This window comes from Monopterus albus, unplaced genomic scaffold, assembly GCF_001952655.1.
Source record: "Monopterus albus unplaced genomic scaffold, M_albus_1.0 scaffold37.1, whole genome shotgun sequence".
Lineage (NCBI taxonomy): Eukaryota > Metazoa > Chordata > Actinopteri > Synbranchiformes > Synbranchidae > Monopterus > Monopterus albus.
The window spans coordinates 758,100-775,416 of record NW_018127917.1 but is presented as its reverse complement, the minus strand read 5'-3'; the positions used below and the strand labels follow the sequence as shown (position 1 = coordinate 775,416).

General features: G+C 39.5%; 2 protein-coding genes across 3 annotated transcripts in view; one reads left to right on the top strand and one right to left on the bottom strand.

Moving 5' to 3' along the window:
* Nucleotides 1–7,803, top strand: part of prlrb (prolactin receptor b) — a 20,882-nt gene extending 13,079 nt beyond the window's left edge. For both annotated transcript variants that reach the window (XM_020598302.1, XM_020598303.1), the window contains exons 3-9: nt 384–516; nt 2,086–2,255; nt 3,729–3,895; nt 5,995–6,136; nt 6,237–6,333; nt 6,425–6,494; nt 6,589–7,803. In XM_020598302.1, the coding sequence (XP_020453958.1) occupies nt 384–516; nt 2,086–2,255; nt 3,729–3,895; nt 5,995–6,136; nt 6,237–6,333; nt 6,425–6,494; nt 6,589–7,383 (1,574 nt within the window). In that variant the 3' untranslated portion in view covers nt 7,384–7,803. The remainder of the gene's footprint in view (nt 1–383; nt 517–2,085; nt 2,256–3,728; nt 3,896–5,994; nt 6,137–6,236; nt 6,334–6,424; nt 6,495–6,588) is intronic.
* A 208-nt stretch (nt 7,804–8,011) lies between these two features.
* LOC109959156 (selenocysteine insertion sequence-binding protein 2) lies at nt 8,012–16,192 on the bottom strand. The gene is made up of 18 exons (XM_020598308.1): nt 16,039–16,192; nt 15,461–15,603; nt 15,206–15,347; nt 15,042–15,117; nt 14,680–14,894; nt 14,487–14,571; nt 14,274–14,368; nt 13,800–13,934; nt 13,602–13,676; nt 13,337–13,429; nt 13,102–13,234; nt 12,733–12,899; nt 12,522–12,651; nt 12,246–12,420; nt 11,842–12,062; nt 10,839–10,993; nt 10,490–10,691; nt 8,012–10,277 (listed from the first exon to the last, which is right to left on the bottom strand). Exons 2-18 carry the CDS (start codon nt 15,541–15,543, stop codon nt 10,153–10,155), a joined length of 2,307 nt encoding a protein of 768 aa, XP_020453964.1. The 5' UTR covers nt 15,544–15,603; nt 16,039–16,192; the 3' UTR covers nt 8,012–10,152.
* Nucleotides 16,193–17,317: the final 1,125 nt, after the last annotated feature.

Genomic DNA, 17,317 nt, shown 5'->3' with positions numbered 1-17,317 from the left:
GGTGCTTCTACTAAATACTGAGCAAAGGGTCTGAATACTTATGACCATGTGATATTTCAGTTTTTCTTTTTTAATAAATCTGCAAAAATGTCAAAAATTCTGTGTTTTTCTGTCAATATGGGGTGCTGTGTGTACATTAATGAGGAAAAAAATGAACTTAAATGATTTTAGCATATGGCTGCAATATAACAAAGAGTGAAAAATTTAAGGGGGTCTGAATACTTTCTGTGCCCACTGTATGTCAAAAACTATCTGCATGGCTAGATACTATGACAGGAAGGAGATTTTCTTATGTATTCTGCCAGTTTCTGTTTTTTATTTTATTATATTAATGCTATATTGTGAGATGGGAACTGAAGCTTGTTTGTCACATGTGTTGCCAGGCATGTCTCCACCAGGGAAACCAGTCCTGCTCGGCTGCAGGTCCCCTGAGAAGGAGACATTTACCTGCTGGTGGGAGCCGGGCTCTGACGGAGGACTGCTGACAACGCACCGCCTCTACTACGAGAAAGAAAAGTCAGTCCGATCACTAAGTCTTGTTTAATATTCATTTTAAGAATTTTTAGGGCATCTTACCTCTATTCAGCAGGGTAACAGTAGAGATACAGGGAGGGTGAGGGACACAGAGAGAAAGAGGAATGACATGCAAGAAAGAAAACCACCTGGAACTGAACCAGGGTTTTAACCACAGTATACTGTATGTGTCTGAACTTCAAAGCCACCAGAACCCCATTAGGTTTATTCACCACACTGAGAAAGCTCTTGTTGTTGAGTGGCCTGTGTAGTGTAGTGTTGTAGACAAGTGAGTGGAAAACTACCTGCTCCCTTGTTCACAGACTTGTGCTCAGTCAGCTGAGCACAAGTCTTTGTTGCTGTGCAAGTAAACCTGCAGACTTCATCTGCCTCACTTGTGTGACCCTCACTTGCCCTGGCCTGAAGGTAAAATGCCAATATATTACTATTCAAGGACGGCAGTGTCAGTCAGTTGGTGCACTTTGGTCCAGGCTAAAAAAATATCAACAGCTATTGGATTGATTACTACAAAATGTTGCACAAGCAGTCCTGGTCCCCAGAGGATTAATCCTACCGATAACAGTGATTTGCTAGGTGAATCCCAAGTCTCTTAATTGCATCCGCGTTTCCCTCATTTGCGTCTTTTCCTCGTGTCTTAATCCTGCCCACATACAGTAAGATGAGAGGAAAAGATGCAAGGAAAAATGGTGAGGACAGAGGAATCAAGGAAAAAGGTTTATAATGACATGAGAATGCCCTTTTCCTCGATCCTTCACCTGAAGTGTCCAATCACTAACCGATTTCTGATAAAGGGGTGTGTTGGTACATAAAAGACTTCCTCGCAGCATACCCATAAGAGCTCTGGGACATCCTCGATCCCAAAGTCGTTACGGTCGAGTGAGGGCCAAGGAGCGAGGACCAATGAAATAAGGGAGCTGGAATTTACCACCTAACTTCATTATTTATGTCGACAATCAGGACAAAATTTAATTTGTTCAGTACCTATGTTCATGTCCTGATATTCACAAAACTAACAGTCTAATGCTAATAAGCAAATTGTATTAAGCTAGAAGATAATGAACATGGATGGCATTATAACAGCGGCATCCAGAAAGCTAACATTAGCATTTAGCTGTGCATGCATACAGCCTCACAGAGCCACTCGTGGCTGTAGACTTTCACTATTATTTTCACATACGGTAAAAGATCAAAGTACACTATATGACATGAATACTTTTGTAAATTCAATGACCTGAGGCTTCTTGGTGGTTTGACAAAATTCAACAAAGGTTTACACCTTTGATTTATAACATCTGTCAAACACTTCCAGTCTTTCTTCTTAAAAAAAAAAGACATTTGGGATCATGTTGCACACATCTGAGTATTAATATAAAGCCACTGTCTGGGACTGCCTTTAGTTGAGCCGTGTCTGACTGTTAACATTTATTCACCACCCATAACACAGTTTGAAAATGCTGGTTTTGTTGTATGTGCATGAAAGCAAAACACCCTGAGGAGTGTTCACCCCCATCCTGGTCAGTAAAGGTCTTGTCTTGTTTTCTGTATGAACAGTGTGGAGGGAATACATGAGTGTCCTGACTACCGCTCAGCAGGGAGGAACTCCTGTTTCTTTGACAAGAGCCGCACCTCCATCTGGGTCGAGTACAACCTGATGGTGGTGGCCTCCAATGCCCTTGGGAACGCCACTTCAGAACCCCTTAGCATAGACGTGATGGAAATCGGTATGTTGTTACTCCCAAAGAATAAAGATTTAATTAGGTTCATTCACTCCTGTACATTAACACAGATGTACCCTATTTCTAATAGGTGCACTCACAAAAAACAGCTATAAAATAAATACAAAAATATAACAGCGACTAAATTCTGTATTTAAATAAAGACAAGTAAGAAAAGCAAAGTACTGAGTAAGAATTTCAGCAAAGCTTCTGCATATTAAAAATATCCTCTAAGTTTTTTGTGGCTCTGCACTGTTGTCATTATTATACAGTGTCTATAAAAAGTAGTCAGCTTCTTCGGACTTTGTCCTGTATTGGTGTTTTACAACACTGAACCACACTGGATATAATCAGGACTATCTGGACCAAAAAGGACCAAATTCAAAATGAATAACTCTGTGCAAATTATTTATAATTACCAAGAGGATTTGTGTCAGACTAGGAGTAATACATGCTGGACTACTGACTACTACTAGATTTGTGTAATCATTAAAGTTGATAATGATCTGTATTGATCCAGCTAATGATTGGCACTGTGCAGCCTTCTTGAGCTTAATAAGGAATGGAAAAGTACTGAGTGACAGACATGAGCCACAAATGAAAACAGAATGAGGTGGAACTGGTTTGTGCCTGCTGTTTAACATGCGTACAGCCTCGGATCAAATTTCACATCTTTTATTTGGCTATACAGGCAGCGTATGTTCTTACCATGCCCTGTACTTACAATACACTTGGGGCAAAGTCCTGTCCCATGTAAGAAAATATTAACTCACTGTGTTAGCTGCTGTCCCAGGGATCTGAATTTACTCTGTATAAGTTGAAACATATATAAAAATGTATAGAAACTAGGTATTTGCTACATTTTGTGTCCTCATAATCCTCTTGATTCCTTGGTGTCTGAGTACCTACCTCTCAGACCCACATGTATAAACATAAACACAGATTAAGATGCAGGTTACTACATGTGGCACTTGGCTGCTGTAAATCTTCTCAAGGATCATGTTTTTAGTCATGCTACTGGCATGGCTCTATGGATGGGAATGTTGGTCTGTTAATCAGTGAACCACAGATTGAAATCTCTCAACCAAATGATGGCCTGATACAGAGACATATGAATCATAAAGCCTTTAGCACCACAAGTCCACCAAGGTCAACTTTCAATTATCTCAATAAAAAATTCATTCACATCATCCTCAGGAGGAATTGTAATAATTTTGATTAGTGCTTAACAAAAAATTCAATTTGTCCATCAAACACCTGCAAAACTAATGAATGACATTCCTATCAGCCCCAGCTGTATTTGGGTTTTAGCGCTATAGTAAAAGTTAGCATGCTAATGCACTAACATGATGAGTATGATAAATGTCATACATATAAACACCAGCATGTTTAGCTCAAAGCACCACTGTGCCAAAGTTCAACCTCACAGAGGCTCTACTGTGGCTGTAGACCAATACCTGTCCTGTCTGTGCTTGACAGTGAAGCCCAACACACCTGAAAATGTCACACTGCTGGTGGAGGAGAGAGAGAACAGTCCATGTCTCAGTGTCAGGTGGGAACCTCCCCGTAACACGGACACAAAATCCGGATGGGTCACCATTAAATATGAATTAAGAGTCAAACAACAAAACAGCGACGAGTGGAAGGTGAGTGTTAAATGTTAAGAACCGAATTCCTGAAAAATATGATTGTGAGAAGAAGAATCATTTTTTTGCTAAACAGAAAGGGAGTCACATAGACAATCAGTGATATTTGTATAACCAATAGTAAAATATGTTTTCAGTTATAATCAGCTGGCAAATCCCAAAAGATGATGTGATTGATTTTGTGCCTTCCATCGATTGCGTAGTGAAAAGTGAAACAAACTGCGCCTTTGAGAAAAGAGCCTGTAAAAAGCACAACTGCACAGTTGGTTCCTTTGTAAACACACACTCCACTGCATGTCCTTTCATTGAAAGTTACTAATAAACCCATCAAAGGTGGAAATATGGTTTGTTAGTATGACATTAACTTCCTCTTGAAAAACACAAAACAAAACTGTTTGATTTTGTGTGTCAAAAACACACTCAAAGAAAAAGACTGAATGGAAACAAACTGGAGGGTATAAAAGGAATTAAGTACAATATTAAATGGGACTGCTGTTTTCCCCACAAAGCTACTTATGACCTTGGATTAGCCAGGAGGTCCCTGCCTGAGGCGGCCATCTAGTCCATAATAAGTTAAAAGTTAATGCCCTGACCAAAATTTTCCATGAAGGTAATCAGTATCAACATAGATTGTAAATCTTGTAAACAGGCAGTAAGTGATTTCAAGCTATGATAGGGTGATGAATCCAGCTTCCTTAAATTGTTTTAAGTGCCTCGTGGCTGCATTTTAGAACGATTGCAACTGGGAGTGAAATCTGGCTTGGGTATGAATTGCAGTAGTGTAAATGGGAAGAAAGTAAACAATCTAACTTCTCTTCTTCAGGTAAACAATCAAGTTGTTACATACACAGTCAGTACAGGCCAATAAACGGACTGCACCCAGGACTGTCAGTTGTTGTGACTTGCTTTCGTACTCAACAGTAACACTGCAAAATATACATGAGTGGATTAACCACAGGGCATCAGCACCACCTCCACTGACCCCCCGGTGTACACATTAGTTTCATTTTTACCCAGAAACCTGTGCTCTCAAGATGAAATGACTAACAGAAAATTACCTGCCAACAATTCTGATAATTGACTGCTTGTTGAACAAAAAGGCCAAATTGCTGATGCCAGATTCTCAAATGTGAATGTTTTTCATTGTTTTATAATTATAGTTTACTGAACATCTCTGGGTTTTTGACTGTTGGTCAGACAGCAAAAGCAATTTGAATATGTTCACTTGGGCTTCAGGGAATAATCATGGGCATTTTCCAATTATTTTTACATTTTTAAACAATCAGATATCAAGAAAAATAATTGTCAGGCCAAATTTTTATGAAAATATTTGACGGTTGCGTCCTTACGAATCTCCTGTGATGGAATAATAATGACCTTTCCTTCTCTGTGTGTAAATGACTTGACAAACAGAAAATCTATATGTAATTTGATCAAATACATTTACAACAAATGAGCTCAGCAAACTAAAACAATTTAAGCTCAAGGCTACATGATGGAGGATGTCATATCTTTCAACAGTGGTGTAGATTTATAACAAAAGGAGATGTATCAGATGATGTAGACCAGACAATATGGAGCAAAGCTGGGATTTTCCGGGCCCCTTAACAGTCACCCACTTTACCCAGCTGGCAATCCAGTCTTGAGCATACTCTGTACAAATATTTCTATTTTCTTAGTAAGCAGGTGTTGCAGTTAGTACATAGTAGTCAGTGTACTGTAATTTCATAATGATAATCACGGTTATTGGCCAAGTATGTTACACACACAAGGACTTTTTGTCTGGTAAGAACCGAGGCAGCCATCTGCAGCACCAACTTACACGCATGCACATACACACTGATGGCGGTGCTTGGGTGTTCAGTGTCTTGCCCAACATGTGGACTGGGGAGAGCAGGAATCAAACCTCCGACCTTGAAGGGTGACTGGTCTACCTCCTGAGCCACAGCTGCCCCACCACCAACCTTTCGGTTATCAGTGGAAAATTTTACCATCACTTTAGGAAAAACATTTGCAACTACTGTTAAACCCAAATATGATCTTTACATGGGTACAAGGTGAACTTTAGTTGATTTGTGTGTCCCCCTTTTTTTTCCTAGGAGTACGCATCAGGTACACAAGCCTACTTCAGCCTGTACAACGTTAATCCTGGGGTAGTGTACATGATTCAGGTTCGCTGTAGACTAGACCATGGCTCCTGGAGCGACTGGACCAACTCTACCCATGCAAAAATCCCCAACTGTGAGTCTCAGAAGCTCTTTGCTCCATGTTTGGCTTTACGACAAGATGGCGACGATTACAAATTAAGTATTAATAATCAACACAAACTTTTTAAATTTAGATCTTCAGAATGAGAAACTGGTTTGGATATTGGTTTCCATCCTCTCTGCAATTTCATTTATAACTGCAATGTGCATCTTGGTCATGAAGAGGAAACAGTATGTATCACCTGCAAAGAAACATATACAACACTTTATGTAAAGTCTAGAGGACAAAGATAACCGGATTCACAACTTTTTTGTTCCTCAGTGTGCAGCAGTGTCTTCTGCCCCGTGTTCCTGTTCCAAAGATAAGAGGAGTTGATGTTCAGCTTCTCAAGGTAAAACTGGATTTGCATTGTATTCCTAGCACATCCCAAAACCTGTTTGGCCCAGATTACAATGTACTGAATTATGCCTGACTAACCCTTCCAGAGTGGGCGAGCTGAAGATGTCGTCAGCGCCTTGATCTTCAACCAGAACTTTCCTTCGATGGGGCCCTGTGTGGAACCGATCGAGGAGTACCTAATTGTGTCTGACAACTATGATGTACCGCCAAGTTCTCAAAAAAGGAAGAAAAGCTTGATTAATCGTGCTGGTATTCACACAGACTTGGAAATCCAGTCAACGTCAGGCCAGTGTAATGGGGTAATGGCTAAGGAGAGTAATGATGAAAGAGACAACTTTGAAAAAAGCAATAAGTCTCTTTCAGAGGACACTATATCTAACATGGAGCCAGACCAGCTCCCAACTCAGAAACCACAGTGTTCAAATATAAACCTTATAAACACAGGAACAATGCATCCACCAAATCACAACTCTGTGGCTGAGAGGATTGTCTATCCTCTCGCCAACAGCAGTTATGTGGATATTCAGAGACACGAGAACATACAGGAGGTAGATATGGACTATAACAAAGTGAAAGAGGTGAATGGTGACAATATTTTCATAGCCGTAAAGGAAAACATGGAGGCTGAAGAGAAGAACATACCAAAGGACTACAGTAGGGTGACAGAGGTAGAGAGTGACAATGCTGTCATCCTGCACATACAGAATATCTCAGCGGACTCTTCCGACTCGTGTTCTAAGGAGAAAAGAAACCACAACACAGACTGGACAGATCAGAAGCCAAGAAATCCTCATGTAACTAGACCCAGTACAGGGGGAGTGTGCATACAACTAACTGGTAGCGGATATGTAGAGACAATCCCTGTACCACCTTTAATGTAAACTCTGTTTCATATGCAGTGTCCCAATATAAATGGCCAATGATTGTAGTGATTCACTGTTTAAAGAAAAAGGCTGGAGACTTTCTATAATTTTGTTATTATCATCAGATGGATTACCACGACATTTGGCACAGACATTGAAAGTCACAAAAGGATGAATCACACTGACTTTGGTGATCTGCTGACCTTTCCTCTTGCACCACCTCAAAGTTGACAATTGTGGTTTAGAGTGGAATATCTTGACAAATGTTGGATAGATTGCTGTGGAAATCTGAGGGTCTCTTGAGGATAAATGCTAATGATATTGGTGACAGAGTATCTGTTTCCTAGAAACAAGATAGTAGATAAAGAATTGTAAAGTTTGCTCCTTGTACATTTTAAGCACTTGGTCTGATCTGACCTTGCATGGTGCAGTTTAACCCCAGGATAATTTTTGCCTCTCAGTGATAAATAAAAATAAAACATCTGAATTAAATTGCCTCTTTCTGATAAAACATGATGCTTAATCCCTCCACAATGTATATGATAATGGGGCACCTCAGGGGGGGAAAAAAAAGCATTTAAACTGAAGAATAAATATTCCTTGTTCTATTATTTCCAGAAAGTAAATAAGTATATTCCTCAAAATGTCAAGTTTTTTTTTAATTTTATTCCAACACAAGATTACATAAAACTTATCCTAAAGCAAACACTTTGGCTTGTGATAGCAAGAAAAGCACAGCTGTCACTAATTAATGACTCTGCCGCATGTGGCATATCCAAATCCCGAAACTATTGGTCACACCTGTTTTTCCTTTTGTGACATGTCAAAACCTCTGACATGAAAATGGCCTATTACTGTAACATTAACACGCTGACTACCCTCCTCTTCCTCCTTGTAGAATTGTACCGAGATTTAATTCGGCAACACTTCATCAGGCCTGACTTACATTAATCCAGTCCCAACCAATTAGCAAAGGGACTCACTAAAATCCTTTTTTCATCAGACATTTATACCACCTTTCCACAACTTAAATGTTTATATTAGTCATTTCTCCTTCAAAATTAGAATGACAACTCTTTATAAATCATAATCATCTTCTCTCCCTATAATCTTTGTCTCAGTCCTTTGAAATCTGAATTAACTGTAAACTGAAGTTGCCTGCTTCAAATAATTGTCCTTTAATGGCGCTTTGAGCATACGATGGTCACCTAGCACTTTAGATTAATATCTCAATGCTATTTTATAGCTTTCTTTTCCTCACTAGGTGGGAAAACAGAACATCTTTTTAATTAACAACAGGTAATATTTCTTATTAGTTTGCCATTATTTCCCACTTAAATCAAACACTACCATTTACACCTAATTCAGCATGCAACTCTTACGCTGTCAAGCACAAATCAAAAATACAAGCTCAACTTTGTAGCACAACCAAGGACAAAAGCTATACTGTTCTGAGCTGTTATGTAAAAAGTAATTTCATGTCTTATGCACATAAAGAGCACAGCTTCATTTTTACTTCTAAACTGAACCAAGGGGCATCGTGATGGCTTAGGCTTTGAAACTGTGGGGAGATTTTGAGCTTGTGACCCTTTGTAAACTTGTGGACAACACTCAGAATGTGTAGAAGCAATTTGTGGCTGTAGAAAAAAAAAATATCTGAAACTGTGCTTAAAAGTTACCACACTGAGTGCAACATTGAAGATAAACAAGAGTACAAGCTGCGTGCCAAATCCATACTACACACAAATTATAGAAAGGTTTTGCATATATTGTGCATTCATATGGGAAAGGTGACACAGTATACTCAGACAGTCCCTAGGAAAACTAAAAATCCTTGTTGTTTTACTCTACTGATGTATTTTAGTAATCATATTGTACAATTTCTTGTTAGTACATAATGAATACGTATGTTTTCTTGTATACTAACAGCAAAAACAATGTATTCTATAATGTACTGTATATAAAATGCATGGAATTAGTGCATATGTAAGAGCTTAAAGAATTAATTTGGGCCTTGCTTTGACAACCAAAAAGCAGCACCAAGTTCCTACAATTTATTTTCCACATTCACAAATTTTGAATTTCTCATGTTTGATTCCACAGTTTTACAAGGGGTGATACACAACCTTTCATTTCACAGGTACGAAGTTGTATTCAGCCCATATAAGATGCTGAACTGAGTCTGACTGAAGACCCTTGTTGCATGTCACCTCTCCAATCTCACCATCTTTCCTATTATTTCTCTGTTTCTTTCAAATAAAAATAATAAAATACCTGAAAATAATCCTTTAAACACTTTAGTTTAAAAATATTCAACTAAATAACAGTAACAACACAGTGGCTCTTGAGCTAAAGTCTGTGCAATGTTCAGTGTCACATTATCACAGATTTAGTCCCGAATAAGTGGCTGATAATTCTACACACAGTTAATACACCGAGCCTTACACATCCTCTAGGTGTGTTCATAAACAGCATGGTTGAAAGTTCATATTGTTAGATCGCTAAGTGACCAGATTGGTCCCAGTATAACCCCCCCCCCCACACACACACACACACACACTTTTAAATGTCACAGCTTTGCCCAGTTATCTTGAACTCAAACAAAAGAACATAAAGGAGTTCATAATTCACTGTAAGTATTAGCAACATGATTAATTGCCTGACAAAAATCCCCAGACCATCATGTCTTTTCCGCCATGTGGGATTCAAGTCCATCCTAGTGCTCGTCTGAGCAGCACGAGCAAGTTTTTTTTTTTTTTTTTTGACACACAGAAGGCGTCGCCTCTGTCAACTCTTCTCATCGTCAGTGTTTTCTGTACATTCACTGTCCAAGTGCATGGAGCCCAGCTGCTCCTCAAAGTTCAAACATTTCTGGTTGTAGTTCTTCTCCAAAATTTTCTTCCAAATTTTTACTGGAAGAAGAAATACAAAAAGATAATTATTTTATCTGACTTTCAGTGGTGAACCGTTTTACCAACTCTTCTCTTATTCAAATATAGTACATATTCCCTAAAGTGGATTTCATTGGTCAAGTGACAGAATTACAGCTTTCATTTGATTTTATCTCACACAAATATAAACAAAGAACAGATGTTACCAGTAGTGGGTTGGGACAGTAACTTACTGTATTCTGGTTCCTCTGACTGTGTGGAATCTGGACAGGGCTCAGCCTGCTCACCCAGGCTGTTTATCTGCAGCTCTTTCTCCCTGTTCATCTCCAGCTCTGCCTCCGCCTGGTCCTGGTCCGGCTGCTCCAAGCTCGTCACCATGACCTCATAGGCTGTCCTGGCCTCAGACGACAACTCAATCATCTTATGATAGTAGTCCTGCAAGAAAAAACAAAAGGTTTTAGCTTGTCAAAAAAATACATCTTCTTTCATGGTCAGAATCGTTTAATATTTCCACTGTAATAGCATTATGGCAGATTTGAAGAACATCTGCTTTGTTAGTGATTAGTGTATAGTAAACCTGACCTGTGCACCATCATAGTTGAAGATGCCCACCAGACTGACAGGCACTGCCTTGTTGACGCAGCGGCCCAAAGCTTTCCTGGAGAGGGCAAACACGAAAGGCACCCCCTGTTCCCGACACGTGTCAATGATGGTGTGGAGAGCCTCATCCAGGCCACCTGTGAGAGGGGACATTTTGCCATGAATTACAGTATCACAAGTATTCCGTGGCTTTAGCCAGAACACATTTGTACCTAGTTAATCCTACATCTAAATTGATAAATGTGTAAAACTGTCATGATCAGACTATGCACACATTTACTTTCTCTTCACTTCAGACATTTCCACACTAAGTTGTCATTTTCACACCCAAGATGAGGCCTGTTCAAAAACGGATAAATCTGAAAATACTGCTAGGGAAAGTTTAGCTTTCCAAAAAATGACATTAGCCTGCTCAGCAGTTAAAATGAGGAGGCATCTTTCTGTTACTACGAGTCCACACTGTGATCACTGCCTTTGTCACAGCCCTTCCTGTAGCTTGGTTTGTCCGAACAAGTGTCAAAGCCCAAAATGTTCCATTCACTATTAGATGACAAAGAAAGGCATACTGTATAATAGTTTTTGTAGATGTCTACTAAAATTGGTTGTTTTTGTAAAGATTTCCATCCACATGCAGGCACCAAAAGCTGAATCACTTCATCTCCTCTCTGTTCTGAAAGCTCAAAGTATGATGTACGTTGTTGACATTTTAGAGAGTAATAAATCAATAATGAAAATGATATGATTTCTGAGCATCATAATAAAGAGATTAGCCCAATATTTGAGTAAAAAAAAAAGCACTAGAACTAATATTCACCCCAATTAAACTAAAATGTAACCACATACAAATAGAACAAGGCCAAACTTAATAAAATAAGGATTGTTCTTGTAAGGTACAGACTGGCAGTATTAAAGAGAAAGATCCAACACTATAAAAAATAAACTTCCTGAAGCCATACACAGTGAAGCTCTCACACAGACACAATACCTTTGGATTGGATTCGTTCACAGTTGGGTGAGATGATGACACACTTGACCTTCCTGAGTTTTAGGTGCTTCAGGACCTCTCTCAGCCCCATTACCAGCCGTCTCTTCATGCGGGCCTTCATTGGGTCCTTCTGGTACAGGCGGTCCTGGAAACGAACCAGCTCCTTTAGCAGAGCCGTCACACACTGGTCCACATCTCTGCTCAGCATCTGGCTACAATAGCTGACATGTACAACAGTACACATTTCAAATTAGCAGAAATTTGAGGAAAAACGAAACAAAACAAGTGAACTGTATTCTGTGACATTAAATGTTTTCTGATTTCTTAGCCACACATCACGGACACATAAAAACAGCCAACAAAGATCAGGTATACAGTGGAGCATGATGCTTTTTCAGCCTTACTCTCTGAATTTTCTGCTGTGGATTTTGGGATGACTGACGGCACAGGACACAGGTGAAGTGGTTTGCTGTGTTACAATCTCGTCTGTGTCAGTCTCCTCCTCTTGTTTCACCATCTGATTTGTGCCATTAAACTCAGACTGATCATCGAGTTCTTCAGTAGGACTTTCAATGTCATCTGAGATTTCAAAAGCACATCAAATATCACCTATACTCAAAGATTTCCTACTACTACTTAAATCTAAGCTGTGTTTACTTGCTGTGGGACTCATTACTGACCTGTGGGATTTGTGTCACACTGTTCTTCTTCTGCAGCTTCATTAACAGGTTTGAACTCATCTTCTGGCAGCAGACCTCTCTCCTCCAGCAAACGTCTCTGTTTTCTCTCCTCCCTTTCTTTCAAAATGACCTTAGGATCACACAGACATAAACTAACACATTCTTACAAAGTGCTGTGTGTCTTTACTCCAGAGTAACTGAGTGGACTTACCTTCTTGAGAGGAGTGGGTTTCTTGGCTTTGGGTACCTCTCTTTGTTTTCCTTTCTTCACCAAAGGGCTGGTGGAGTCCAGGGGATTGTGTGCAATTTTATCCTTCTGCCAAGGTGGCTTCTTTTGGATGAACACTTGCTTCTGGACAATAGGTAGTCCTCCACCAACTACAAAGAAGTCATTTTAAAAGAGACTTAGCCTGAGCTACGTTTCAATACCTTGCACTAACAAATCTGGATTATTGACTACAGTCCCAAAAATGCCTTTTTAAATAAGTGTATCAGCCAAAATACACAGTTAGATGCACTACAAAGGGAAAGAAATGAGAAACCCATTGTTCCAGGGGCCAAGATGATGACCATAACCCACCTGAGAGAATGACTGGCTTGGCATCCTGCTTGGGTTTTTGCGGGTGTTGCTTCTTTTCCAGGGCAGCCAATATATTTCCTATATCCAGCTGAACAGGAGCTTTGCTCTTCTTCCCCGAGACCTTTTCAGCTTTCTAGAAATCAGGGGGTTACAAACTAGGCACAGTCTATATGGTTTTCTCTTTAAAATAAATATCAAAAGACAACCTTTTCAAAATTAAGATGAAAATACAAACCTGTCCTTTTTTAACTGTTTCTGCTGCAGATGGCTTTTCTTTGTTGAGAATCTGGTCAGCATCTGTTTGTTGAGCAGTTTTTCTTTGGTTTTCCTGAAAAGTAAATTAATATATGTTTTTTCAAATTATATACAGTCTAATTTTAGTGACAATCTATGGGCTCCACATGTTGAATAGTGCATTTTCCATCCCTGTAAAAAGCATGTAGCAAACTCTAAAAAGACATATTATAATTACTAAGGAACATGTGGAAGGTTTAATGCACCTCGCTGTAAAGCGTTGCTGCATTTCTGCTGGTCCTAGTCGAAGCAAGGGTCAAACCTGGAAACTCCTTTTCATCCTGACAAGATACAAAGACAACATAAATCATGTAATCAATCCAAAAGCTGACAAAAAATATCCACATTTATTTTCCATGATTAAAAATGAATTATGTTTTTGAACTCAGTTTTTTTTTTTTTACCTCAAATTTTGGAGGCTCCCGATAAATTACAGCATCTTCTGCCTCAGCTTCTGCATATTCAGCTTTCTTCTTCTTTTTCTTCTGTTTCTTCTTTCCTGGAGCTCCCACTTCATGCTGTGCAGTAGTATCCTCTGTCTGAAAAAACAATGTTTCAATGCATGGCAATGCAGACAGACCTAGAAACAAGGCTGACCACCATGATTTATTGCATCTAAATAGTCTCACATTTTAGCTGCACAAAAAGGATTAAATGGCCTCTTTCAGCACAATCCACTGTTGTATTTGTCATTTTAATTGACAGAAGAATAACCTCTCCCAACAGTACATACAGACAAAGTTAACATTATAGTTGATGAAAGGCGAGAAGAAATATTCATAAACACAGAAAATAAAATGCAAGACTTTTGAAAAGCCTTTTTCAGAGAGTTGTATTCAATTCTTTTATGTTCAGAGTCTAAATCAAACATGTCACACCTGCATCTGGTTGCTGCTGATTGTCTTCTCCTTAGGGACAGGCTGCTTTGGTGGCTGAGAGGCAACACTGGCCCAGGAAGTCGCCACTGTCTGACCTGCTCACAATAAGTAAATAATATTACTGACACTGCCTTATTGGAATTGAAAGACAGACTACTATAAGTAAATAATATTATTGTAATTGAAAGGTGGACTACTGGGAGTTTTACTTACCTGGTGAAGAAGCAGAGGAATCTGGCTTAGCATGAGTGGCAGGTTGTTGGGGTTCAGCATGCGCTGGGGGTTTGCTCATGCCAGACTTAAAAAAAACAAAACACACACAATAGCATCAAAATCTTATAACTCTGCATCCATGAGGAATTTGTTTCAAAATACACAATATCACGTGATATTTCATTGAGCCCACCTTCCAGGCAGATGCCAGTGTCTGCATTTGAGGGGTTGTGGATGTCTGAGATGGAGCCCAGCCCTCTTTCTGAACATGAGGAGAACCTGCTTTGCCTGGCAAAACACCACCTAACTCCGGAAAATCAGACATCTTCACCTCAAAAGGCACCAAGTCATTCTGTGTTGGTTTTGACTTCCCCGCAGAGTTTGAGGCAGACCTGAGACCTCTAAAACCTAAGGATCAATTGCAAATGGTTATAGCAAATGTCTGCTACTAATTTCCACTGAGTGGAGTGTCATGGTCACCCAAAGATTTTAAAAAACAATTACAACTTTCTGATAGGAACCAGGCTATTTTCACCATTCAGCTGGAATAACTACCTCTTTTCTGTGCATCCAGTGAGTTCTTGCCCATGATTTTGCCTTGAGTAGAAGAGCCATTATTTGTCCTGGATGTCTGCAGAAATGGGTGAAGATCACTGCAATTAATTTAATGAAGAAGGTTTTTAAAAATCTATTTATCTGGTACTCAAAATGAAACTGACTTTTGCTTGTGGACCCCTTATGGACCTGTCTCTCTGTGGGAAATCATCAGTGGTCTGTCTGACAGGACGGCTGCTGCTGTAGCCATGACTTCTTGACATATCTGCTTTTCCTGGTGGCTTTGGGCTCAGACCTGACCGGTCCCTTGACAATGTTCAGAAATGTACAAAAATAAGAAGCTAAATAATTCACACAGGTGCTTGTTGACTTATTTGACCAAGGTATAAAAAAAAATATGCCAGTCATTATCTTCTTACCCTCTTGAAATGTGCTCGGACACATATGGATGTGGTAACACCAGAGGAGGCGGTGAAGACGAATGGGGCTCTCTAGGCTCCATTCTCTGCCTCCTCTGGTGTTTAGGGTTAAAAGACTGGACACCAGATGACAGTTAGCTTTCCTGGGTAAAGAAAACGTGGCCTGTCAGCAGTCTGCTAAAAAGCGACCTTTGACAATCACGTCACTGGCTGCACTTCAAGTTAGTTCAACACCAGTCACTTTATACATATTTTAAACGCACGCTTCATTCTGTCGAAACGTGTCAAGCTCAACTCCTGATACAAGTACAACTAATTATTATTTTGCTAAATGATTTATCACGAATTAACATCTTGTTAGCTTACGTTTCACAATCCTAACTTCTAGCTAGGTAACACAAGTAACGACTTACGAAATGTCTTAGTTAACATGTTACTGGCCTGGTAAAACCACCTAGGATGTTTACTGGCAAAGTTTGCTCACGCTCACTTACATGTACACTCACATTAGCGTACATTGATGTTACTAGCTAGCTCTCCATCTAGCCCGAAAAAACAACAACAATTATATTAACTACCTTGTCCATCTTCAGGCTTTCCTACATGCAGTCACATTTCCACGTCCTCTCGATATTCCATGTGTCAACTGCCTTCGACAAAGGTGCGACATTTATCTATGACAGCCCCTGTATTAACATAGCCTCAACTGCTACTTTGACCTACGGAGGCCCCTTAGGGTCACACTAGGACGTACTTTCTCAGCCCCTCATAATACTTTTTGTATTGACACGTGATTGAGGCTGTAGGTGCGGATGTGGCTGTAGCCACGGCTGTGCTTGTTTTTAGGAATCTGGCTACGACACATTGGTATTTGACGGATGAACGTACATGAATATTATAACCACTGCCAGGCAGAGCCGCTGCAGCTCGGCCTTTGGAGCAAACAGCAATAAATGCTGTCATTAAAAGAGTCACTTCATCTGTCCTGTCTGTTGTAACTGCATAGTGTTTCCCTAAGCAGCCACTGTATTATTACTGGACCTGACTGATGCTTGCATCAGGTATCAGTGAGGAGGCCCTGCAGTGACATCCACTGGCATCATAGAGTAAGTTCTCTAAAGTCACTAAGTACACCAACAAAATGTACAGTAACGTCTTTATAAAGTTGATAACTTTAGTATTTTAAGGTCACATTTTAACTGGGCAAGTATTTAAAAAGTTCACAAACTGACACAGTGTTCTCACAGCCAGTGCTGTTGAACATAAAGCTCACAGACAGAATGCTTGATCAACAAAGCAGGGGTGGAAGTACAGTACTCAGATCTTTTAGTTAAATACAATATTTAAAACTATGATGAAAACAATGATGTACAGAAGGCTGGATTACCACATGGGGCCCCACACCTCCAGGTTTATCGCAATCATTTGGTTTTTGTTCATTTGAGTAACTGTACATTTGCTATAGGGAATTTGCACCATTAAAGCAACATCTAAATTGCATTGTATTCCCTGCATTATGAGGTACTTAATGTTGCGACTCCAGTATTGAGAGGCATGCTGCCATAAACTGCAGATTGTTTCAGCACCTTTATTCCTTTGTTTATTTTGTGCTTCGTTCTCAAATATTTCTGAATAAATATGTGTGTGTGTGACAACGGCCCAACAGGAACGTTTTGTCCCATGGTTTTCATAACAGATTAGTCCAATGATAAATATAAATTTAGTACAAATAAGGATGTTCCTATAAACTGTACACTAAATAAAAGTATAAAAGGAATATATGCATAAATAATAAAGTCCAGATACCTCAAAGTTGTATTGAGTGCAGTACTTATTTACTTTCCACCAATGCAGTCA

Coding starts and splice junctions, on each gene's coding strand:
- LOC109959156 (XM_020598308.1), bottom strand. CDS start 15,543: ATGGAGCCTAGAGAGCCCCATTCGTCTTCACCGCCTCCTCTGGTGTTA. Junction 14,572..14,679: donor CACTGGCATCTGCCTGGAAG/GTGGGCTCAATG, acceptor GTTTTTTTTAAG/TCTGGCATGAGCAAACCCCC. Junction 12,652..12,732: donor AACCCACTCCTCTCAAGAAG/GTAAGTCCACTC, acceptor TGTGATCCTAAG/GTCATTTTGAAAGAAAGGGA.